Source organism: Ailuropoda melanoleuca, chromosome 4 (genome assembly GCF_002007445.2).
Source record: "Ailuropoda melanoleuca isolate Jingjing chromosome 4, ASM200744v2, whole genome shotgun sequence".
Taxonomy (NCBI): Eukaryota; Metazoa; Chordata; class Mammalia; order Carnivora; family Ursidae; genus Ailuropoda; species Ailuropoda melanoleuca.
Window position 1 is genome coordinate 95,070,241 of NC_048221.1, and position 27,533 is coordinate 95,097,773.

The following is a 27,533-nucleotide window of genomic DNA, read 5'->3' on the forward strand; positions in this document are numbered from 1 at the left end:
CTCTAGTAGACTAGGAAACTTAGGAAAACAAGGAGGATTGAGGAATTCCAAAATCTTTCTAGTAACTTTTTGTAATGAAATGAAACCTTTAGAACTCTGATTCAAGTAACTTGAAAATTTCTCTCTGCTTCTCCTATCAACAAACCGTTGTAAGTTAGAACTGATTCTAAATTACATGGGACTTGTCCTCCTAGTCTGTCGGAGACTGCCAGGATCCAAAAATAAAACTCCTGACCAACTTTGTGTAGTGACATGGAAAATAAAAACACAAAAGAACACCTGAGTTTTTGACTTTGTGGAGGGGGTTTGGTTTTTTGTTTTGGTTTTTGGTTTTGGGTTTTTTTGGTTTTTTTTTTTTTTAGAATTAATTTCTTATAAGCTTCTGGCTTTTTAAAATAAGTCTGGCTAACAAGGGCAAATTCTGGGTCATGCCATCCAAAATTGGTAAGTAAGACGATGACAGTTTATAGCTGGTACACCTTTGGGAGATTGTTTCCCTCGCTTTTAATACTGCCAGAACTTTGTATTGAGAAGAGGTCAATTTCTAAGTTCTGGTCACAGGCTCCCATACTACATAACTGATTTAAAAGTTCAAGCTAATAAAGCCCTTGGAAAGATTTTCTTCCTCCAGAACTACTCAAGAACCACTTTGCCAAATTATCTACTTCACATGAATGGTCTTTTTTGATCCGAGAGAAAAGCCTGAGTCATTATCTTTAAGGACAACATTTTGCTCATCCTCAAAAAAAAAAAGGAGAACCTTCTTAAATAATCCATTACAATTACATGATAGCACCCACAGTAAATGCAAGCTTGGGCTATCCCAGTCAACATCAGTCATGGAGCTGGCACACTTGATGCATAGCTATTCTAACACTGATCATAAGAAATAATTAGAAAGAATTATCAATTGCATGAGACTTTTCTTGACCCTTACTCAGCTTAAGACTCTGGGTAAAAATTGTATAAGCTTAGGGGTGCTTATGCCTGAGTGGCCCAGAGTTAAGCATCCAACTCTTGGTTTCAGTTCAGTCATGATCTCAGGGTCCTAAGATCGAGCTCCATGTGGGGCTCTGCGATCAGCACAGAATCTGCTTGAGACTCTCTCTCCCTCTCCCTTTGTCCCTCCCCCATGCACACACTCTCTTTAAATATATAAATCTTAACAAAAAAAAAAAACCAAACAAACAACTGTATAAGCTTAAAAAAAAAAAAAAGCCTTTTCCTGCTACTTAGAGCCTATTCCTTAAATTTGGCATAGAAGTTGGGAACCGTCTGCAGTTTTCTGAAATATCAGATGATCGTTTTCAGTGAGACAGAGAAGGATTTTTGTTGTTGTTCTTTAGTCTTCTACCCTATAGATTTGATAACTATTCGGTTGAGCTGAATGTATGCCCTTCTTCCCCTCCTTTTTCCCTCCCTCCCACCATCCCCACACAGAATGGAAAGAAAAGCTACATATCCTAGATACTGATTACATGGTTTTAGGTATGACCTTTGAAAACTGGTCTTGCTGCCTAATTACTGCCAAAATGAATAATTTCAAACCAACTACAGATAGTCCTTGATTCATTCACTCATTGAGTAAGTTCCTGGGAGCCTATGTATGAAGCAAAAATCTCTAAGTCAAACCAAAATCTCCCAGAAGTAATATGGGCAACAATGAAGTATTTATGGATAAAATGATATGTTTAGAGCACACTTCAAAATTAGCCAAGGTAGGCATGGCGGGAAATGGGTATGCAGTTAGAGAATTAGATTTGTTATGTGTTTGTAACTGCTAAGACTATAAGAAGGGTATGGGCATTTATTATACTGTTTTCTCAACTTCCATGTTTTAAATTTTCCACAGAAACTAACGTGGAAAGAAAAAAGAATGGGATGGGAATTAGTTGTACTTATCACAAGTTTTAAATTTACAAAGCTTATTCTCAGCAATCCCATATTTAAGAATCTATCCTACAGAAATACCAGTATCAATATGTAAAGAAACATTTATCAGAATACAGAATTGTTTATAAGAACAATGTGGGAAGGGAAAAGAAAATCATCTAAATGTTCATCAACAGAGAAGCATGTAATTCCATATAACAGAATACTCCAAAGTCATTAAAAAGAATAAAGTAGAGCTAGAAGTTCCAACTTACAAAGATATGACACACTTATATATTGTTAAGTAGAAAAAAACCAGATGTGTATCAAAATGTATATGATTATACCTATTTAAAAAGAAAACTTGGGGGATGCCTGGGTGGCTCTGTCAGTTAAGCGTCTGCCTTCCCCTCAGGTCATGATCCCAGGGTCCTGGGATAGAGGCCCACATCGGGCTCCTTCCTCAGCAGGGAGCCTGCTTCTCCCTCTGCCAGCCTCTCCCCCTACTTGTGCGCTCTCTCTCTCTCTCTCTCTCTCTCTGTCATTCTGACAAATAAATAAATAAATTTGTTTTAAACAAGAAAAAGAAAAAGAAAATTTGAGGTGCCTGGGTAGCTCAGCTGGTGAAGTGTCGGGTCATGATCTCAGGGTCATGTAATCGACCCCCACGCAGGGCTCTGTGCTGGGCCTGGAGCCTGCTTAAGATTCTTTCTCTCCCTCTCCCGCTGCCCCTTCCCCCTTCTCCTCTGTGTGTGTGTGTGTCTCTCAAAAATAAATAAATAGAGTAAAAGAAAAAGAAAACTGTAAGACTGTACATGTACATGAGAATGTGAGGGGTGCCTGGGTGGCTCAGTCAGTTAATTGTCTGCCTTCAGCTCAAGTCATGATCCCAGGGTCCTGGGACTGAGCCCCATATCAGGTTCCCTGCTCTGCAGGAGCCTGCTTCTCCCTCTCCCTCTGCCTGCTGCTCCTGCTGCTTGTGCTCTTTCTGTAAAATTAATTAATTAATTAATTAATTTTAAAAAAGAATGTATGTATATAAACATGCTTATATAAGCATAGAAAAAAGTCTAGAAAATTATACATCAAACTGTTAATAATGCTTTGAAGAGGTGAGTTTAGGGCAGGGAAGAGAAGGAATGATACTCATATACTTTTAAATTTTTTTTTTTCACAATAAACTTATAAAACATTGAAGTAATTAAAACCCATTATAGTTTAAAAATAAAGTACCTGGTACATAAAGGTTACTTAATTAACAAAAGGAAATGTTAAATGAATTGGCTAGGAATTGTCACAGGCTCACAGGTATGACATTAAGTATTTTCACATAAAATAGAAAATAATAAAGTTTAAAGGCAAATCATGTAAACCAATAAACTTTTTACAAACTATGAAAGAAAAAGAAGACATACAAACAGGGGCACGCGTATGAATGAGTCCACAAGACTGCGGCTACGGGAGGCTCGCAAAAGAGAGAACTGCAGCAGATGTGGTGAGAAACGACGGGCTGTGTACAAGTGAGGGGAGAGAGAGACTGAGAAAAAAAATGTGGGAGGAAATTGAGGAGAAAGTGAGAGAGCCACATAAACGGGAGAAGCCCTCGCACTGTACAAAGAGTACTGAAAAATGGGGGATGGGAGATGGGACAGCACAGTTACTGGCTATGGAAAATCCTTGGAGTTTTCCTTCATTAAAAAAAAAATCTACTAACTATCTACTACTTATGGTATACTGACTTCAACCTAGAGTGTAACAACAAGCCAGCATGAGGAACTCTGGCTTCCAGGCTTCCATGTCATTGTGATGAGACAACCATGTGCATTTATCTTCCTCTCTCCTGAGACCCCATTAAAGGAAAAGGTACAAACCTGTTACTCCAGGAACAAAAAAGAGTCTGTGGCTAACAAGAAACAGCAACAAATTTCTGGAATGCAAAAGCTGATAAACAGTAGTAAGGATGAAGTAGAGTAGTACAAAAAAGAGCCTTGAGTATTTGCCGAAGGAATGAAATCCAAAAAGGAGTCGGAGTACCAGCCATAAACCATGGAGAAGGTCAGGATTCAGAATGCCAAGAATAGCAGAAGCACTCAAAACAAACAGATTAATTGAAAGACTGAATACAGAACAGTCAAACCCTTACACATTCACCCCAAAAATGGATATTCCAGCAGCCAAATACTTAACCCTAGGCAAGGTATCAAGGGACTTTTCTCTGGAGAAATTATGTAGCCCGAGAATATACTAAAAACCATGGAATTGTACACTTTAAGTGGGTGAATTTTATGGTATCTGAATTATATCTCAATAAAGCTGTTTTGAAAAAAGAAAAAGCACTAATTTTCCTTTTCTTTCACAGTGGGAAATCAATTAATATTGTCTAAAATTGAATGTGAGTTTTTTTTTTTTAAGGATTTTATTTATTTATTTGAGAGAGCAAGAAAGAGAGAGAGGAGCAGCAGGAGGAAGGGCAGAAACAGACCCCCCACGTGATGTGCACGTGGCCACAGTTCTTTCTTTTTAAAGATTTTATTTATTTATTTATTTATTTATTTATTTATTTATTTATTTGACAGAGAGAGAGGCAGCGAGAGAGGGAACACAAGCAGGGGGAGTGGGAGAGGGAGAAGCAGGCTTCCCGCTGAGCAGGGAGCCCAACCTGGGACTCAATCCTGGAATTCTGGGATCATGACCTGAGCCAAAGACACTTAATTGACTGAGCCACCCAGCCACCACCGAAGGTGAGTTTTTTTTAATTACAAAGACAGAAACTGACTTTTTACCTTCTTAAGAGAGCTTAAAAAATGAACATCATTTCTGATTTAAAAAAAAAATTCCCTGAAATTCAGTAATTTCACAAGCTGCATTTGAGTTTCCTCTTCAAGTAAGATTACATTTAATACTTTTTATTAGAAATAGCATTACAGTATATCCAATTTTTTATGAAAATTATTTTCTTCTACTCACCCTTCTGTTTGTATATTTGTGTGAAGTGATGTTGATCTGGGACGATGATTACCTAAAGTTAATGACAGTTAGTTCTCAGAAACAGATTTTTGCCTGTTTGTATTTGTGTCACCTTTATACTCTTCTATACTGCTTGATGTTATACTAATAAAGATACACCATATTTACAAAAAGAAAAATAATTTGAAAATTTAAAAAATGGAACTTTCTCATCCTGGAAGATGGAGCAAACATAGTTTTTCCTATTTCTCCCACTAAGCATAACTAAAAACTCCAGACATTATACAGAAAACAAACATTAAAGAATCTGAAAGATGGAAAGGAAAAGACAGACTGGCTTGGAACCTCAGGGCCAAAGGAACAACAGTGGTAAGTTTCCTGGGTTTTCTTTTTGGCCTCCTATCCCAGACTTCAAACTAAATAGACTGGCAATCCAGAAACACAAACAGGTGCAAACAAAACAAATCCCAACAAAAGCCTGCTCTCCCTAGCCAAAAGGGGTACCCTACCAAGACAGAAAACATTCACGCAGTCACTGTTCCATTTCAGACAAACACCACAGAAAAGAACTGACGGGGTGCCTGGGTGGCTCAGTCATTAAGTGTCTGCCTTCGGCTCAGGTCATAATCCCAGCGTTCTGGGATCGAGCCCCGCATCGGGCTCCCTGCTCAGCGGGAAGCCTGCTTCTCCCCGTGCTTGTGTTCCCTCTCTCGCTGCCTCTCTCTCTGTCAAATAAATAAATAAACTCTTTAAAAAAAAAAAAAAAAGAACTGTGGCCATGTGCACACCAACACAAACAGAGAGGGAGTCTAGACTTGCACCTTCACGAGGTGATAACAAAGCACCCAACAACCCAGTCAGGAGTCAGGGTGTCAGAGAAGGCCAAGAAGGGAGCTGGGACTTTGTTCACGACCAGATACTACAACCCCCTCTCCCACACCATGGTGCTAGCACAGACCATGTATGGAGCCTGAACTCCCATCTCTAGTAATAATTAGGAGCCCCTCTCACGTGTCAACAGAGGCCAAGTGGGAAACATGGGCATCCACCTCTACCTAGCAGTAGTGAAGCAGTAATCCACACCTTCTCCTGCCAGAGTAGTGTCAAAGAAAACCAGATAAAAGAGTAGGTTTAAATGAGAGCCAGATTCATAACATAACATGAAAATATACAAGTTTCAGGGGCGCCTGGGTGGCGCAGGCGTTGGGCGTCTGCCTTCGGCTCAGGACGTGATCCCAGTGCTCTGGGATCGAGCCCCACATCAGGCTCCTCCACTGGGAACCTGCTTCTTCCTCTCCCACTCCCCCTGCTTGTGTTCCCTCTCTCGCTGGCTGTCTCTCTCTGTCAAATAAATAAATAAAATCTTTAAAAAAAAAAAAAAGAAAATATACAAGTTTCAATTAAAAATCATTCTTCATACCAAGAACCAGGAAGTTGTCAAACTAATGAAAAAGGACAATCATTAGATGACAAAACTGAGTTGACATGATGTTAGAATTCTCTGATGAAGATCTGAAAGCACTCATGATAAAAATGTTTCAACAAACAATTATGAACATGCTTGAAACAAAAGGATTGAAAGCTTCAGAAAAAGAAAAAAAAGAGGAAAATATAACCAAATGTAGAGTTTAGAATTGAAAAATACAAAAACAAATATAAAAACTCAGTGGACAGGCTCAAGAGCAGAATGAAAGGAACAGAGTAAAGAATTAGGGAACCAAAACACAGAACAATAGAAATTACATTATCTGAACATGTTGGGGGGGAACTGAAAGAAATAAACAGATCTTCAGGGGCTGTTGGACTGTAACAAAAGACCCAACATTTGTGTCACCAGAGTCCCAGAAGGAGAATAGAAAGAAAGTGGGGTGAGAAAGTACTTGAAGAAATAATGGATAAAAACCCCAAGTTGGTAAGGGACATATACCAACAGACTGAAGAAGCTCAGCGAATCCCTAACAGAATAAACCCAAAGAAATCCACACCAAAACACACAGTAATTAAACTCCTGAAAACTAAAGACAAAGAAAAAATACTGTAAGTAGCCATAGAAAAATGACACCTTTGCTATGGAGAACAAACAACTTGAATGACAGCAAATTTTCATGAGAAACCATGGAGGCCAGAAAAAAGTCGCACAACGCTTGCTGAAATAAAAGAATTGTCAAACCAGAATCCCACACCCAGCAGAAATATCCTCAAGACATTTTCATGTGAAGGAAAACTGAGCCATTCTCATGTAAAGACAATTTGTTGCCTGCAGGCCTACTACAAAAGAATGTCTACAGGAAGTGCTCTAAACAGAAAGGAAATGATAAAAAAAAAAAATCTTGGAACATCAGAAAGGAAAAAATAACACAGTAAGCAAAAATACGGATAAATACAATAGGCTTTACTTCCGTTAAGTTTTCTAAATTAGATTTGCTGCTTGATGCAAAAATTAAAACACTGATGTGGTTCTACATGTTTGTAGAGGAAAGATTTAAGAGAATTATATTATAAATAAAGAATAAAGGGACATAAAGGGAGGTAAGATTTCTACACTTCACTTAAACTGGTAACACGAAGTCACTAGTAAACTATGATAAGTTATATATAAATAACGTTAACACCTAGAGAAGCCACCAAAAAAGCTATACAAAAAGGTACACCCAAAAACACTATTTATAAGTCAAAATGGAATTCTATAAAAATATTCAAGTAACTCAAAGGAAGGCATGAAAAACAGAGAAACAAAAAAGGAGAGAATAAACAGAAAACAACAAATAAAACAGTAGTTAAGCCTTACCATATCAATTATACATAAAATGTAAATGTTCTAAATACACCAGGCAGAAACTGAAAGAGTGAATTAAAAAACACGATACAACTATATGCTATCAATATGAAAATCACTTCAAATATAATGATAGAGGCCAGTTAAAAATAAAAGGATGAAAAATAATATATCATCCAAACATTAATTTTAACTCTATTATATCAGATAAAGTAGACTTCATAGCAAAGAAGGGCATTATATAATGAAATGCTCAATCCAGTAAGAATGGGGTGCCTGGATGGCTCAGTCAGTTAAGTGTCTGACTCTTGATTTCAGCTCAGGTCATGGTCTTAGGGTCCTGGAATTGAGCCCCATGTTGGGCTTCAAACTCAGCATGGAGTCTGCTTGTCCCTCTCCCTCTGTTCCTCCCCCACCGCTCACTTGCACACACATGCTCTGTGTGTGTCTCTCTCTCAAATAAATAGATAAATAAAATCTTTAAAAAAAAGAAAAGCAAAGAAAAGAAATGCTCAATCTGCTAAGAAGATATAGCACTCTAAATGTGTAAGTATCAAACAACAGAGCTGCTAAACATGTGAGAGAAAAAACAACAGATCTCAAAGGAGAAAAAGACAATTCCACAATTATACTTAAGAGACTTCAACATCCCTCTCAACAACTGACAGAAATAGACAAAAAAATCAGCAAGGATACAGAACATAACAGCACAACCAACCAATGTGATCTACTGAATGTTTGTTAAACACTCTATCTAACACAGTGGAATGCACATTCTCTTAAAGTGTGCACAGAATATATACCAAGAAAGACCATACTATGGGCCATAAAACAAACCCAACAAATTCAAAAGAACTGAAATCAAACATAATATGTTCTCCAACCAAAATGGAATCAATCTAGAAATCAACAATAACAGGATAACAGGATATACCCTTGGAAAGTAAACAACACACTTCTAAATAATTCATGAGTCAAACAAGAAGTCTAAAGAGAAATCAAAAAATACACTAAACTGAATGAAAATGAAAATACAACATACCGAAATTTATGGGACACAGGTAAACCAATGCTGAGAGGGAACTTACAGCTTTAAATGCATACATTACAGATTACTCACATCAGTGATCTAAGCTCCTATGCCTCAAGAGCCTATCGAGTAAAAATAAATTTAAATGACAAGCAGCAGGAAGGAAATGATAAAGATAAGGACAGAAAATCAATAAAATTAAAAACAGAAAAATAGGAAAAAAAATCAATGAAAAAATCTGGTTCTTTGAAAAGATAAATAAAATTGACAAATATGTCACAAAGAAAAAAAGAGAAGATACAAATTACCAATATAAGGAATGAAACCAGAGACATCACCACACACCTTGCAACATCAGAAAGATAATAAAAGAGAACTCTTTTAACATAAATTTAACAACTTAAATAAAATAAACAATTCCTAGAAAGTCACAAACTATCACAATTCACTCAATACAAAACAGTAATTTATATAGCCCTAAAACTATAAAAAAAAATGAATCTGTAATTTAAAAATATTCCAAAAAAGGAATCTTTAGACCTAGATGGTTTCTACTGGAGAATTCTACAAATTGTTCAAAACAGAATTAACATCAATTCTAAAATCTCTTCCAGAAAATAGAAGATGGAGGAAACACTTCCAAAATAATTTTAGGAAGCTAGTATTGCCCTATCATCAAAACCAGAAGACAGTAAGTAAGTATATAAATAAATAAATAAAACTACAGACCAACAGCCCTCATAAACACAAAAATCCCTAAGAAATACAGTCCCCACCTTACGATGGTTTGACTTACAATTTTTCAGCTTTACTCAATACTGCAAAACAATACGCATTCAGTAGAAACCATACTTCAGATTTTGAATTTAGATCTTTTCCCAGGCAAGTGATATGCAGTACAACACTCACTTATGGATGCTGGGCAGAAACAGTGAGTTGCAGCTCCGGTCAGCCATGCAATCATGAGTATAAACAACCAATACATTTACGACCACTCTGAACCCGTACACAACCATTCTGTTTCTCACATTCAGTACAGTATTCAATAAATTACATGAGAAATTCAACACTTTATTATAAAACAGAATTAGATGACACTGCCCAACTGTAAGCTAATGTTAAGTTTCCTGAGCATATTTAAGGCAGGTTAGCCTAAGCTATGACGTTAGGTAGGTTAAGTGTATTAAATGCATTTTCAACTTTTGGTATTTTCCTGGGACATAACCCCATCATAAGTCAAGAAAGATCTGTACTGGCAAACAGAACTCAGCAGTACATAAAAAGAAATATACATGGGGTGTCTGGGTGGCTCAATCGGTTAAGCGTCTGCCTTCAGCTCAGGGTGTGATCCCAGGGTCCTGGGATGGAGCCCCACATCAGTCTCCGTGTTCAGCAGGGAGCCTGCCTCTCCCTCTCCCGCTGACCTTCTTCTGTTTGTGCTCTCTCTTTCTCTCTCAAATAAATAAAATCTTAAAAAGAAGAGAAAAGAAGGAAGGAAAGAAGGAAGGAAGGAAGGAAGGAAGGAAGGAAGGAAGGAAGGAAGGAAGGAAAGAAAGAAAGAAAGAAAGAAAGAAAAGAAAGAAAGAAAGAAAGAAAGAAAAGAAAGAAAGAAAGAAAAAGAAAGAACGAACGAACTAAATATACACAATGACTAAGTTAGGTTTATTTCAGGGAAGCAGGCTCATTCAATATTCAAAAATGAGTCAATATAATCCAGCAGGGTAAAGATGAAAAATCACATGAACATATAATCAATGCAGTAAAAGCGCTGGACAAAATTCAACATTCTTTTATGACAAAATTCTCAGAAAATAGGAATAGAAGGGAACTTTCTCAACTTCAAAAAAAGCATCGCAAAAACCTTAAAATGCTATATTTACTGGGAGAAAACCTGAATGCTTTCTAAGATAAGGAAAAAGGCAAAGATGTCCACTTTCACCAGTCTTATTCAACATAGTTCTAGAAGTTCTAGCCAGTGAAAGAAAATGAAGGAAAAGGCATACAGATCAAAAAAGAAGAACTAAAACAACCCCTATGTGTAGATGGCACTATTATCTACATAGAAAACTCCAAGGAATCTACTCCTATACCAGTGAGTTCAGCAGTCACAAAGAGACAAGATAAACATACAAAAAAATAATTATGTCTATATACTAGCAATGAACACAATGACACCAAAATTTTAAATATAATACCATTTACAATCACTTTTCTAACAAAACACATATTCACTTTGTATGTTAACCACTACATAATGCTGATGAGAAGAAGCCTAAAGAGAGCTAAATACATTGAGAGACATTCTATGCTTGTGGACTGAAAGACTCAAGAAGTAAAGATGTCAATTCTCTATAAAGGGATGTAGAGGCTTAATCTAATTCCTATCAAAATCTCAGCAAGATATTTTTGTAGATATAGACAAGAGTATTCTAAATTTTACATGGAAAAACAAAGGAACTAACTTAGCTAAAACTTTTGAAAAAGAAGATTAAAGTGGGAGGAATTAGTCTACCCAATGTCAAGACAGTAATCAAGACTGATATTAGCAGAGGGACAGACACATAGATCAATATGAAAGAGAGAATCTAGAAATAGACCCACACCAATAATGCCCAAGAAAATTGTTGTTGTTGTGGCTGTTGTTGTTGTGGCTGTTGTTTTAGAGAGAAAGAGAGCAAGCATGAGTGGGGGGGAAAAGAGGGAGAGGGAGACAGAGAATCTTAAGCAGGCTCCATGCCCAGAGCAGAGCCCGATCCAGGACTCAACGCAGGGCTCAATCTCACGACCTTGAGATCATGACCTGAGCTGAAATCAAGAGTGGGATGCTTAGGGGCACCTGGGTGGTGCAGTCAGTTAAGTGGCAGACTTGATTTCAGCTCAGGTCATGATCTCATGGGTCGTGATATCAAGCGCCACGTTGGGCTCTGAGCTCAGCACAGAGTTCGCTTAGGATTCTCTCTCCCTCTCCCACCACCCCTCCCACTCATGCTCTCTCTCTCTCTAAAAATAGATAAATCTAGAAAAAAAAGAAAAAAAGAGTCAGATGCTTAACCTAACTGAGCCACCCAGGTACCCCCCACAAGAAATTCTGACAAAGGTGCAAAAGTTGCTCGGTAGGGGAAAAACAGCATTTTCAATAAATGGTACTAGAGCAATTGGACATCCATAGGCAAAAACAAAAACAAAATCTTTGAAGTAAATCTCACCCCTTATACAAAAATTACAAAATTACAAAAATTAACTCAAAATATATCATAGATATTACATTTTAGCAAAACTATAAAACTTTTAGAGAAAGAAAAACAGAAGACAATCTTCAAGATCTAGGGCTAGGCAAAGAGTTGTTAGAATTGACATCAAAAACATGATTCATACAAGGAAAAATTGATCAATTAGACCTCATCAAAATTAAAAACTTCTGATCTGCAAAAGATCCTGTTAAGAGAGTAAAAAGGCAAGCTACAGAGTGGAATAACTACCTGTAAACCACATATCAGCAAAAGACTAGTATCTGCAATACATCAAGAGTTCTCAAAAACTCAACATTAAAAAAACATCTAATTAGAAAATGGGCAAAAGACATGAAGTGGCAATTCAACAAAGTGGATATACATATGGCAAATAAGCATATGAAAATATGTTCAACATAATTAGCAATTAGGGAAATGCAAATTAAAACCACAATGAGATATTACTATACACGTTATCAGAATAACTAAAATACAACAGTGACAATACCAAATGCTAGCAAGGATCTGGAGAAACTCGAACCCTCACACACTGCTGGTGGGAATGTAAAATGGTACAGTTTGGAAAATAAGTTTGGCAGTTCCTCAAAAAGTTAAACATAGAGTTACCATATGCCCCAGCAATTCCATGCCTAGGTATACACCCAAAAGAAATGAAAACATATGTTCACACAAAAACCTTTACACAAATGTTTATAACAGCTTTACTTTTAATAGTCAAAAACTGGAAACAACCCAGATCTTCTTCAATGGGTGAATAACTAAACAAACTGTGGCACAGCTATCCCGTGGAATACTACTCAGCAATAAAAAGGAACAAACTATAGATACACCAGCTGGGATGAATCTCCAGGGAATTAATGCTTCATGAGAAGCACAAATTCCAAATCGTATATTGTACGATTCCATTTATATAATATTCTTGAAATGACAAAATTACAGAAATGGAGGACAGATTAGTGTTTGTCAGGGACTAAAGAAAGGATGGAGACAAAAAGAAAGTGGTTGTGTCAGTGAAAAGGCAATGTAAGGGATCCCCATAGAGATGGAAGCATTCTAAACCTTGACCTTGAAGACACAATGTCAATATCTGGTCATGATACAGCGTACTACAGTTTTGTCAAATGTTACCATTGTAGGAAACTGGGTAAAGGTACAAGGGATCTGTGTATTATTCCCAAAAACTGCATGTGAATCTGCAATTATCTCAAAATGAAAACTTTAATTTTTAAAAAAGCAAATAATGCATATAGTCACAGCCACATTTACCACTTAAAATGCTTCTAATAACCTATTTTTCTTTGGATTTCAAGAGCTCTTCTCATTTCACTTTCCTCTTACTTTTGCTACTCCAATGCCAAAAGATCTTCATTGTACACTTCTTCCTTACAAATGTCAAGAAATTCTTCTACCTCATCAAAAACAGCTTGTCTAGTTCCCTGATTTCTTTCCTTTTTTTTTTTTTTTAAGATCTTATTTATTCATTTGAGACAGAGAGATTAAAGAGAGAGAGCATGAGCAGGGGAGAGGCAGAGGGAGAGGGAGAAGCAGACTCCCTGCTGAGCTGGAAGCCAGACATGGGGCTCGATCCCAGGACCTGGAGATCATTGCCGGAGTCAAAGGCAAACACCTAACCACCTAAGCCGCCACACAGGTGGCCCCTTTCCTTTTTTTTTTTAAATATGTTACACAAACACGTCTTTCCCAAAATCAAACTCCATACCAAAAATGTTTCATAACATAGATTCAGGCAACCTCAATGTCTGCTGTTTTTACTCATTTCTATTGCTTGATAAGATCACATTTTATGTCAATACCTTTAGAATTTTATTGTTTATTGGCAGTAGAGCTATCCCAGCAAGTGGAAGTTAGCTGCGCTGTGATAATTCTTATCGGCTTAGATGTTTCGGGAAATAATGTGTTTTAAAGTTCTAAATTACAGGAAATAGGAGGGAGTACAAAAACAAAAGCAAGCATAAATATGAGGAAAGAAATGAAGGTACAATCTACAAAGAGAAAAACAAAGAAACAAGTTTCAAAAATAGAGATACTGAACAATAGAAGCAAAGACACCTGGCTTGCAACATACTACAAGATGTCAGTACTCCATTAGACAACATAGTGCCGAAAGATGTTCTTTTCAGTTTGTCATGTTCCAAGTATATAAAAGCACAATTAAAATTAGAAACCTGTGTTGCTCCACAGCTTCTTAATCAAAAATAAATAGAGCAAAAGAGCTTGTATTTTAAGCCAAATCATTATTTTTTGGCAAATGGCCCTCATCATTTATCTAACATACAAGAGAACATTAATCTAGCATTCTAAACACTGGAAGCATCTAAAAACTCAAAAAAAATGATAGAACTGTTCTTAAAAAAAAAGTTATTGTTCTCATTGTTTTTACTTTTGCTTTAATCCACTGATCAATCTTTTTTTTTAATTTATTTATTTATTTGACAGAGACAGCCAGCGAGAGAGGGAACACAAGCAGGGGGAGTGGGAGAGGAAGAAACAGGCTCCCAGCAGAGGAGCCTGATGTGGGGCTCAATCCCAGAAAGCTGGGATCACGCCCTGAGCCGAAGGCAGATGCTTAATGACTGTGCCACCCAGGCGCCCCACACTGATCAATCTCGATTATCAAACCACAGTAGTGACTAAAGGTAAATTCACTACCGTGCGTGGTACATGAATGTGATTATCTTCAAGACTGAAAGGCAGGTATTTGTAACAGAGTTCCAATCCATATGTACCATCATAAATCACATTAAGGTAGGTAATCCAGTTGGTTGCAACGTGAGAAATCTTTTTCACTTGAATGTTTCACCAGATAATGTGGGTTTCAAAGTTCTAAATTTTAGTTATACAAATATATATCACATGCTTATATTTCTGTTATCATTCAGGCACCTGGGTGGCTCAGTTGGTTCAGCGTCTGCCTTGGGCTCAGGTCATGATCCCAGGGTCCTGGAATCAAGCCCCGCATCAGGCTCCCTGCTCAGCAGGGAGTTTGCTTCTCCCTCTCCCTCTGCCTCTCCCCCGGCTTCTGCTCTCTCTTTTGCTCACTCTCTATCAAATAAATAAATAAAATATTTTTTAAAAATTTCTTTTATCAATCACTATGCTCTTGGAGTTACATACTTCAATTTTTTTTAATTTATAAACCTAGAACAGGGTAGGTTCCAGGTAAATAACCTCCTTAGTAAGGCATATATATTTCCAGACAGTATATTCCAAATTGTATTGTTAAGGCAAGCATCTATGGTTACTTTCATCATTGGCAATTTTTTAAATGGCCAAGGTGGGTTGGTTATTTTTTAACATCAAATTTAAGATTATTCCACATAAAATCATTGTGGACTTAACAGTATTTATTTCAGTGCCAGAACACATCCCAAATTACTTCTAAGGAAGAAGCTTAGCCCTTATCTTTGGATACTCTCACTCCACGTCTTCTGAAGGAATAAGGTGGCTTGTATCAGCCTCTTCAACTTTCATAAAAAGGTATTAATCCAACCCACAGCTGGTTTATTTACTTTTAAAGCATATATAGCTCTGTGCTTTATTAAAAATATAGGCAGGTGATACATTCAGAAAAACAGACAAAAAAAATACGTAACCTTGAACTTACTAATACTCTTTTAACTATCAAAAGTATGAAAAGTAGTACTTCTGAAGTATTAACCAGCATACGTGCAATGCATATACTCTTCCACATCAGAAATTATGGAGACTGGATACATATGCATTTTACTAAGGAAAGGGAAATAGAGTTCATAAGATTCTCAAAGTGATCAATGATCAAAAAATAAAAGGGCAAGGGGATAATGCACTTTCAACTTCCACTGTAGGTATTACAAAATCTATGCCTTTATTAAGCCAAGACCAGCAGAGAACTGAATTCCTTTGGCTCCCTGCAGATCAGCCTTTACTAAATTATATTTTGGTTATGCCATATGCTTTCACTAAAGGACAATATAAGAAACAGCCTGTCACATATTGCTGCATTTACTATATGGATATTAAAGTTACATTATACAGGGCCTTCTTTGTAAGGACATATGGGAGAAACAGTTCTCTGGTCTTACTCCCAACCAAGAATAGATGTGCTTCTCCTTAAGTAAATACTTTTTAATTTTACAACACCATAACTCAAATAACAGAGCATGTCTCTTTTTTGCACTAGCTGCTGGAAAGCCTAGAGCCAAGCTGATGGCCTACCTTTAGAAAATGTACAGGCCTTCAAATATGAATCTTTTAATTGCTCTCACTCTTGACTTCATAGTCTTCTTCCTACCTTTGTTTTCTCGTACCCCAATTTCCTCACCATTTTTGATGTATCCATTACATGCGTTTTTTAAATCATGTAGATTTTTAGAAATTGTCTAATTCCTCTCTAGAACAAGACAAGGGGAAAATCAGAAAAGAAGAGAGACAAAATGGGGCGCCTGGGTGGCACAGTCGTTAAGCGTCTGCCTTCGGCTCAGGGCGTGATCCCAGTGTTCTGGGATCGAGCCCCACATCAGGCTCCTCTGCTGGGAGCCTGCTTCTTCCTCTCCCACTCTCCCTGCTTGTGTTCCCTCTCTCGCTGGCTGTCTCTCTCTGTCAAATAAATAAATAAAATCTTTTAAAAAAAAAAAAGAGAGAGAGAGAGAGACAAAGAACAGTCATCTGTCAATTAACCAGAATAAGAGAAGACTAGTCAGATGTGGCAGAAATATTAAATTACCTGCAGTTCAGGGGAAAACATTTACCATTCTGCAGAAATATAGAAATGGAAAATATAGTATAAATATAATTTACAGATACACATCACAAAGTGCTTTTTAAAAATAGCCAAAGTATTAAAATATTTCATTATTGTCCCTGAGTTCTCCTTCATTCAAATACTGGAACAAAGGCCATGCAATACTGGTGAATCTTTGAGCAAACTGTCGTCTTTGTTTTCTAAATACTCCAGCAGATACTACTTTAAAATGGCTTTACTCCTCTTTCCCACTGCCACAACACAAATCTCTAAGAAATAACCTATTAATCATCACCATGGGTCTCTCATGTGTTTAAGCTCAGCTCTGTGTGTAACTCAGTTTTGATCTTTACTAAGTCTTCCCCCTCCAACTATCTCTATTTCCTCCAATCAAATTTACATCATCATTGCTCAGCATCTCAACCCCAAATTACAAATTTCATAGATAAGCCACTCACTAATTTTATTTATTCAAGCTGCCTTCAGCTGAAAGTTTGATTATGGTATATGATTAGCCAATTATCATACCATTAGCAAATACTACAAATTATCAACTTCGACGATGTAAAGAATCAGAAAATCTTTCCTTTCCTCAACGACCTAACTAATATTCACATATATCATATTCCAAACTAAAACTATGTCATAAACATCTAAAATTCTAAACTGCTTCCAAAACCATATTAAATAATTGTCCTTATCAATAATTTTTTGCAACAAATTCATAAACTAGTTGTATTGATGCTGGAAATTATGTAAACATGTGAAGAGATGCCATAATATTTTAAGGTAAAGAACTTACTAAAATACTGACAACCTCTGATTTGTTAAGAATTTTATTTGTATATAAAGCAGACTTATCTAATGTTACTGGATTCCCCCTCAAATCTTCTGATTTCAAATTATCAATCTCCTGATAGAAATATTTTTTTAAAGATGTTATTTATTTATTTATTTATTTATTTATTTGAGAGAGAGAGAGCACAAGTGGGGGAGGAGGGAAAAGCAGACTCCTGCTGAGCAGGGAGCCTGATGCGGGGCTCAATCCCAGGACCCTGGGATCACGCCCTGAGCCAAAGGCAGATGCTTAACTGACTGAGCCACCCAGGAGCCCCTCACATAAAATTTTTAAAATTCTTTTAAAATGTCTGCTTATTCATATCCCTTTACAACTAAAATAATGAAAAGGTAAGTTTGAAAGCTTTCATTCCTTAAAAAACAATGGTTTCTTTGTTTTAGTAATCAAAATTTACTGCATTTTGTATACTCCTGGTATATTTAAGCAAAGGATAACAACAAAAGGTTCTTTACTGATGCTGCAAAATCAAAGAAAAATACCAAATTTATAGAAAAATAAGCAAAGGATATAGACAGCACACACACACACAGATAATACAAAAAGCCTTTAAACATATGAAGAGATGTTCATCCTCACTCTTAGTAAAAATACAAATGAAAACTACAGTGAAATACCATTTAACATTAATCATATTGGCAAAAAATCAGGTCCAATACACACTTTGTTGAAAAAACTATGGAGAAATGAGCAATATCATAGACTGCTAGAGGGAGAACAAAATAGTCCAAACTCTAAAGAATGTAATACCTACCAAATTACATATACATTCACCAGTTCACCCAGCAATCGCTCTTTTTTTAAAAAGAATTTTTTTAAGGTTTTATTTATTTATTTGAGAGAGAGAAAGAAAGAAAGCACGAGTGGGCAGAGGGGCAGAAGGGGCGGGAGACTCCCTACTACAGACTCCCTACTGAGCACAGAGCCCAATGCAGGCTCGACCCCAGGATCCTGAGATCATGACCTGAGCCAAAGTCAGATGCTTAATCAACTGAGCCACCCACGCAACCCCCCCACCCCTTACTCCCCACCCCAGCAATCACTCTTCTGGGAATCTACCCTAAAGTATAAAGTATGAAAACTACAATAAGAAATAACAAATGGGGGGGAGCCCTTTCTCTCTGCCTCTCCCCTCCCTTCACATACCCACACATTCTCTCTCTCTAAAAAAAAAAGAAGGAAGGAAGGAAGGAAGGAAGGAAGGAAGGAAGGAAGGAAGGAGAAAGAAAGAAAGAAAGAAGAAAGAAAAAAAGAAAGAAAGAAAAATGATAAATGTTCAAGGTTAATCATTACTGCATTATTTTGTCCAGCAAAAGACAGAAATAACACAACTATACAGAAATAGGGGACTGGCTGAATAGACAATCGTAGAGTCACATAATGGAATACTATGTAGCTGTAAAAAAAATAAGGAAAACCTCTGCATATGGGTATGGACAGCTCTGCAAAATATATTGATGAGCTGCAGAACTGTATATACAGCATATTACTTATTGTGTGAAAAGGGGAGAAAATAAAGTTATAAATGCTTATATTTGCATTAAGAACACAATGGAAGAATAAACAACAAATTAATAAAATGGGGAAATATAGAGAATGGGAGAAAAAATTAAAAAAAATATTTCAAATCCTGACAAACAGATAATTCATCCATTCGTTTTTTTTATTTTCAACGTTATATTTCCAGGAGATCAGTTTCACCAGCATTATATATTGGCTCTGATAACTAATAAACTCTTGATATTCACCAAAGGGATGACTGCCAAACACTAGCCTCCCATTTAACTTCTCTGTGTGACTATTAATATTTGTGTGTTTGAATCTAATTAATCAGATGACACATCAGAATAACCTTCCACTGGAAGAACTTCAATGAAAATTTGTTTATTTAGCTCAAATAAAATCAGACACAGAGTCCATTGCTAACTGAACCAAATCAGTAGTCTTATCAGCTACAAGAGGGCTTTTTCAGCTTTTCATTTTTCTAATTTGCTTAACAATTCAATGACATTATTAAAATAAAACCTAACTTCTCTTAATCAAACAACAAAAAAGTCATTCTCCAACTCCATATGGTAATGAAACTTATTTAATGCTACCCACCCCCTTTTTCTCAAATGTACAATTCTAATTTTCTGAATGCTAAGCTTTATTTATACAATGTGCACTTAGATTATACTATTTTAATCACTAGATTTATCATACTTAAATTTGCAAACTTTTAACAACAGGACACAAAATACTAAACAGGTTTTAGGGGCCAATTATTTTAGATTACACTTTTGATTGATGAAGAAAAAGAGGAACTATAAAATTGTATGTAATTCCAAAAGATAAACACATTTCATATGTTGAAGTTTTCCAGATTTTCGGTTTCATTTTTTCTCAAAAGCCTAGTCATATTTTTTAAGACAGTTAATCTACAAATCAGTTAATCAACCCCCAGATAATGGACAGTTTGTGGTACAATTCCTGTATTCTACTTCATTCAATAAATATTTATTGAGCACCAACTGTACACCAGGTACTCTTTCAGGTTCCCAGGATACAGCAGCAAACAAAAGAAACAATCTCTCCACTCCTGGAAAATCAATTTTAATGGAGGAGACTATATGTCAAGCAGGAGTTTAAGTGCTCTGAAGAAAAATAAAGTTCCTCACCCTTTATTCCCTACCCCAATAACTGGCAACCACATTCATCCAATTACTTAAGCAAGAGCCTTGGAATCACCCTTCATTCTTTTTCTTTAACCCTCATAATTAATCCAACATTTTGGCTCTACTATCTTTTTTTTAATTTATTTATTTTTATTTAAATTCAATTAACATATAATATATTATTGGTTTCAGAAATAGAGGTCAGTGATTCATCAGTCTTATATAACACCCAATGTTCATTACATCATGTGCCCTCCTAATGTCTATTGCCCAGTTAGCCCATTCCCACCCCCTTGGCTCTACTTTCAAAATATATTTTAAATCCAGCTACTTTTTATCACCTCCTCCCAACACTTTATTGCATGCCACAGCCACCTCTTGCCTCTCATTACTGCAAATACCCCTTGACTGACTTCCCTCTTTCCTCTCTTACTCCATCTCCGCATAGCACCCAGAATGCTCCTTGTTTAACCCAAGTTAAGCCATGTCACTCTGCTGCTCAAAACGCTCCTGTACCGCTTTCTTAGTCTGCATATCTGGACCCAGACTAATCTCCTACCATTGCCTCCCGCCATTATGCTTCTCCTGAGGGCTTTCACACTTAACTGTACTCTCTGTCTGGAAAAGATTTCTGGAGAGTCACATGGCTTGCTCCTTCACTCTAGTCAAACCTCTGCCAAAGCAACTTTTTCTAAACACCTAATCGAAAACAATACCCGACCATGTTTAACATTAATCACTAAATAGCATTACTTTATGCATCTGTGCTTGTTTACGCTGTGAGTGTTCCACTAGAATATAAGGTCCATAAGGGCAGGAACTTGTCTGTTTTGTTCCTTGCTGTACCCCAGAGTCGAGAAGAGTATCTGGTACATAAAAGTTGCTCAATAAATATTTGTTCAGTGAATAAATTCATGAATAAAGCCACTAAAATGATATAGCTATATAACAATGTATGAAACTGTATATAACATATTAACTGAAAACCAAGATAAAACATGACAGTACTCTTCTAATACCTAATGTAATAAAATGCACATGGAAAAAGTTAAAAAGAAATATGCAAATATAAGTGTTTTGACAGGGTGATAGGATTAAGTTTTTGTTGTCTGTTTCTTCTCTTTTTTTAAAAGTCATATAACACTTAGAATTAAAATATAAAAATGTTACTTTTAAAAGGGAGCTACTGGGGCGCCTGGGTGGCTCAGTTGTTAAGCGTCTGCCTTCTGCTCAGGGCGTGATCCCAGCAGCATTCTGGGATCAAGCCCTGCATCAGGCTCCTCCGCTAGGAGCCTGCTTCTTCCTCTCCCACTCCCCCTGCTTGTGTTCCCTCTCTCACTGCCTGTCTCCCTCTCTGTCAAATAAATAAAATAAAATCTTTAAAAAAAAAGGGAGCTATTATTAAAAATAAGCAATCAGCAATGAGAGATCATTTCTTTCCCCTCACTGATTGTCAAGGAGGATTATATCAGAATCACTGGAGAGGCTTTTATAACTGTTTCCTAATCTCCTCCATTCTCCACTCCATCCCAAAATAATTATTTGATGGGTCTGATTACCGATGAATATCATATCCCTCAAATAGGTGAGTACAAACAAACAAAAAAAACAAAAAAGGCAAAGAACCACTAAATTAACATAACTCCCAAAACAGAAATACTTAAGTCCACAGAGCAAACTCAAAAATAACAGGGCAGAAGACAACTCATGCTATCTGAGTACTACTACATAGCAGGTACCATGAAGAATGCTTTATCTCCTTTTTTTTTTCAAATACTGTTCCTGCAATGTACACGGTATCACCCCCATTTTAACAGAAGAGAAAAATCTGCCCATTCAGGTGGCAAGTTGCTTGTTGCTTGAAGAGGTCCGTGCATGTCCCAATAATGATAACATGTCATGAACAAAGGATTCTGCTTAACTGGTTTCTGTACAACTTAGGTAATAAGGGACGGAAGAGGGTGGAAAACAAAGCCATGTGGCCAAAGGCACAAAAGTAGTAAATGGAGAAAACAGGTCCGCATATTTAATTATCAAATGACATTGAACAAAACAGCAATTCAAAACATCCCAATTTGTTTTCTATAAGAGACAGCTTTACAAACAATTTAGTTAAATAAGCAAGATAAAAACTGTCCCTATGCCAACAGTACAGGTTTGTAACAACAAAATATATAAAGCAACACTCCAGGAGGAAAGCACAAGCAAAAAAAAAAATTCAAAGATAGACCAGACTACATAAAAATTAAACTTCTGTGCAGAAAATGATACCATAAAGAAAATGAGAAAACAACTCACAGAATGGAAGAAAGTATTTGCAAATCATATGTCTGGTAAGAGACTTATATCCAGAATACACAAAGAATTCCTACAACTCAACAATAGAAAGACAACCCAATTAAAAACTGAGCAAAGGATCCGAATAGACTTTTCTCCAAAGAAGATAAACAAATGACTAATAAGCACATGAAAAGATTAGCCATTAGGGAAATGCAAATCAAAACTACAGTGAATTGCAGCTTCAAACAGACTAAGACAGCTAATATAAAAAAAAAAAATCATAACAAGTGATGACAAGAATATGGAGAAACTGGAACCCTCATGCATTGCTGGTGGGAATGTAAAATGGTGCTAACATTTTAGAAAACAGTTTGGCAAGGGTGCCTGGATGGCTCTGTTGGTTAAGCATCCAACTCTTGGTTTTGACTCAGGTCACGATCTCAGGGTCGTGAGATCAAGCCCGCAGTGGGCTCCGTGCTCGGTGGAGGCTGGCTGCTTACCTAGAAATTCTACTCCTATGTATATACCCAAGAGAAATGAATACATATGTCCACACAAAAACTAGTACAATCATGTTCATAGAAGCATTGTTCTAACAGTCCCCAAAAGGAAACAACCCAAATGCCAATCAACTCACAAATAGATAAAATGTGGTATAGCCATACAATAGAATACTACTCAACAATAAAAAGAAATGAAGTACCGATACAAGCTACCACATGATGAGCCCTGAAAATATTATGCTAAATCACACACACACAAAACACCCACACTATACAGTTCCATTTCAATGAAATGCCCAGAAGAGGCAAATGCATAAGGACAAAAAGTTGTGATTGCCTGGGGAGTGGGGACAAAATGGAGAATGACTACTAATGGATGTTGAAGTGATGAAAATGTTCTAAAACTGAATTATGGTAATGGTTATACAGTTCTGCAAATATACTAAAAACCAGGGAACTGTATACTTCAAAAGGGTGAACTGTTCGATGTATTAATTATCTCTCAATAAAGCTATATTTTTAAAAGCGGTATATTTCACTGTTAAATTTAAACACTTAAAAACAAAATCTTAAATAGCAATTAAGAAGGAATGTTAATTGCTAGTACCCAAAGAGCAAAATGAGGAAATGACTTCTACTGAATAGTGGTATGAGAGAAGACTAGAAATAAGAGATGGGATTTGAAAAATGAAAATATGGAGCTATTGTTCATGAGTGATTTCTGATCAATATTTTAGTATTAGCACTACAGAGCGGGAATCAGTATGATTTTAAAAACAAGATAGGCCCTAGGGCGCCTGGGTAGCGCAGTCAGTTGAGTGTCCGATTTCAGCTCAGGTCATGATCTCAGGGTTGTGAGATCAAGCTCTGCTACGGGCTTAGCACTCAACACGGAGTCTGCTTGAGTTTCTCTCCCTCTGCCCCCCTCCTGCTCATGCATGCATGCTTTCTCAAATAAATAAATCTTTTTAAAAAATATTTAAAAAATAAATTTTTTAAAAGACAGGTCCTAATATCTTATAGGCCTCTTTTCTCATCTGCAAAATTAGAACTTGCAGCTAACAAAATAATTTTTAAGGTGAAGACAGAGAAGAAAGGGATGGCTGCTTTCCCAAAATGATTTGTTAGGCAACAGCCTCTATATGCGAGGATATGCATGGGCCTTTCAGAATACAATGAAAAAGGACAGGCACACCCTTATGATATATGGGAATTGATTACCATTGCATCCACTGTTCAAGATTAAAATAAGGAGAGCTATACAATGAAAAAGTCAAACCACTGTGGCTCCTCAAACAAAAACGGGTAAGAGTGGAAGAATAATTTGGTATCACGGAAGGGGAAGAAAGCAGGTAATGATTCACAAGCCATAGCTGGCAAAGGAAAGACTAGTTAGGCAATGTAGCTAAGAGGATTTTGTAAGAGCAAAAAAAAAAAAAAAAAAGGAATTGTGGGGATGGGTATACTAATCTTATATTTGCCACAATTTACTGTTATTCTCCTCTTTAGTTCCTCTTCAGTTACAAAACCTAGCTCAGGAACAGCTACGAATCTGGTGCTTTAGAAATGCTACTTCAAAAGATGGAAGAAATAAAAAGGACTGTGAAGAGGGGTAGAGGAATTTGAGGTTTACAGTTGAGGCGAAAGTTAAGGAAGAGAGCCTACTGCCTTAATCAAACCTATGTAATGACTGTGATGGAAAAACAGAGGGGGTAATAATGATGGAGGGGCATCCAGGGTAAGGCATGGGCTCTGAAACATCAGGTCTGTGCATGCTGCTGCCTCTGAACGGGAGAAGGGAAAACGGTGAGATCATCTCCTATGAATACGGGTAGAAACCACCCAGACTAAAGACAAAAACAGCAGGTACTAGTACTTGCACTACAGGATGTTCAAGTGATTGAATCTTGGGGACGACAGTAAGATTCAGGGTTACCTGCCAAACACAGGATGAGGCCAAAAATGAAGAGACCCTAATAATGATCCAGGGAGTCAGGAAAAGCAATTAAAACTGGTAGGATAGGGCAGTAGCTCTCAAACCCCTTTTTTCTAAACCATGTCCCCTCAGGGCAAAAGATCCCTTAATCCACCAACCCCCACAGAACCCCACCTTCTAGGGAAAAAAGAACTCAGTGATAACAATGAAGCAAATTTTAGGGAGAATGGGTAACATATTTTAACCATAATGCATATATCCTAAGTCAAGAAAATTATAGGCCGAAATTCAGTTGAACAGATACACATTATGATTCAGTGGAAGGTTAACATAATAAATCACAACAAACTACACAGATAACACTAAATTAAAGCCACTTATCATATAAACAAAGAACGACAGCAATTGAAAACCACAATGAACTCAAGACAATATTGATGGTGTTCTGATAAAGAATCCTTCCTATAAACTCTGAACTGCTCCAGTGGCAACTTTGCTTGGCTGCGAACTGCAGCTCAGTGGCCAAATTTCCTAGTAAAATCCTGAAACAGCATCCTCAGTTACTCCAGTAACATTTTGTGCTATAAAAACCCAATGTTAATAATCATTAATAATGCACTTAGAATACTAGTAAGTAGTCTGCCGTTTTTATGGAAGTAAAGATAATGAAATAAGGATCATTCACCTTTAAGAGCTCAAGAAAATGGGAAATGAAAGGAGTATGACAGTCATGATCCCCGTGCAATAAGGGACAAAGGCAAACTACTCTGGATGGTCATGACCAGAAAACGCACAGAAGAAAGTAGGCTAACAGTGTGCCCCAGAGAAGAAAGATATGCAGGTGGCGATGAGAAGTAAAGTCTCCAGCCTGCTCCTCCTTCAACTCTCCCTAGGGGGGAGTGGGGGGAAAGGCAGTGAGTAATAACTCCTTTTTTGAAGGGTGGAACAGTACCCCAAGACCGTACAAGGTGGGTAGGAGAATTATCTATCTACTGACTGCATGGAGATCAAGAGGTACAACAGGAAGGATGAAGATGAGTTAGTTCCAGGGCGCTAGTAATAGAGGGGAAAGGGAAAGATGATTCGAAATTGAACTTGGTGAGTAATTAACAGGAAGTAGAGAGAGATGACAATCACCAATTGAGAAATAACAACAGAGATTAAGAATGCAGACCCTAGATCCAGAGAGCCTGAGTAGGAATCACTACTCCCCCACTTTCTGTATGACCTTGGGCAAGTCACTGAACACCTCTCTGTGCCTCATCTGTAAAATGAGGGTAATAATAGTACCCACCTAATGGGACTGTTCTGCGATTAAAGTTTCATTTGTAAATTGCTTAATATTATGTCTTACACTGTACATTGTAAGTGGTGCCTAAGTTTTGGCAAATACACGAAGTTGAGGAAGGTTGGAGGTTTGTTTTGACATCTACAAATATAATGGGGGTGAGGGGGCACAGTAAGAGTATAAGGGGGTAGGCAGAAGGGGTAATAACTTTCTCAACGATGAGACTACCATGAGGCTGCACCTTTGGAAGAGGTCTTCCTACTAACAGGATTCAGCAAGTACTGGGTCCCAGGAGAGGGGCGCGGGTTGAGGGAAACTTCCTTCCTTCCAGGCCTAAGATTTTCAGAAACTCGTTTCTGAGAAGTGGCTGTGATTTTAAAGAGGCACGAGTTTAACTTCCGATCATCAGACCGTGGGTGAATTTATGTTTGTCTGTAAAGCAGGACTTACGTCTAGGACAGGATGGGGTTTGAGTCGGAGGGAAAGGGTGATATCCCCAGGGGCAAGATCTGCTTAGAGCCACCATCTGCCGGGCGTGCTCTAGTCGCCCAGCTCCGTGCTAGCCTACCTAGGAGGGAGACCCAAGGCTGCCCCAGCCTGGAGGAAGGCAAGAGGAGTCTCCAGAGTAACTGGGCTGTGGGCGCCGGCGGTCGAGGAGGGACCCCACGTCCGGGCTGTGGAGGGAGACCCGCCTCGCCGAGGGTGGAGGTCGCTCGCTGGGATCCCCAAAGGGAGGGGCCGGCGCTGGTGCTGGCCCTGCGGGAAGCCGGCCGGGCGCTCAGCCCTGAAGGAGCCTGGCTCCTGTCCCGCCCGTGCGCGCCCATCGGTGGCCCCGGTCCCCGGGGTACCTGAGGGTGGGCCCGATGCAGGCCGTGTCTGTGCTCTCGATCTCTCGCAGGATCCGCTCGTGCTCCGCGGCTGTCTCCAGGCTCTCCGCCTCCGCCATCTTACCCCGCTCCATAGACTGGGGGCGTCCGGCAGCGCGTCCCCTCCTTCAGCTCCGCTCACCTTTCGCTCCCTCTCTCACCCTAGGCTCCAGAGCCTCCCCGGCCTCCGGCTACCCGCAGGACGACCCCTCCCTCGGGCTCGGCACGCCCCCGAGCATCACCGCGTCCGCCGACGTCTCGCGCAACGCCTGCTGGGACTTGTAGTTCTCTGGGCAACAACCCACTAGGTCCCGCTAATTTATTCTTTGAATCCACAAATACGTGTAGAAAACCCCACTATAAGCCAGGAACAGTCAACGACACCGCATGTGCAACGGTGATCAGGTCAAGCAATGGCACTGATTCTACAAATTCTTGTTTAAGACCCTTGCCACAAAGTGCACAATGCTCTGTACACGCAAATAATAAGAACAAACTGGGTTTCTGCAG

General features: G+C 38.0%; 1 protein-coding gene across 1 annotated transcript in view; it reads right to left on the reverse strand.

Annotated features, from left to right (window-relative positions):
- The window catches only part of EXOC6B (exocyst complex component 6B), a 569,711-nt gene extending 542,457 nt beyond the window's left edge, over nucleotides 1-27,254 (reverse strand). The window contains exon 1 of the mRNA XM_034657278.1: nucleotides 27,006-27,254. Within this exon, the coding sequence (XP_034513169.1) occupies nucleotides 27,006-27,118 (113 nt within the window). The 5' untranslated portion in view covers nucleotides 27,119-27,254. The remainder of the gene's footprint in view (nucleotides 1-27,005) is intronic.
- Between the last annotated feature and the right edge of the window lie 279 nt (nucleotides 27,255-27,533).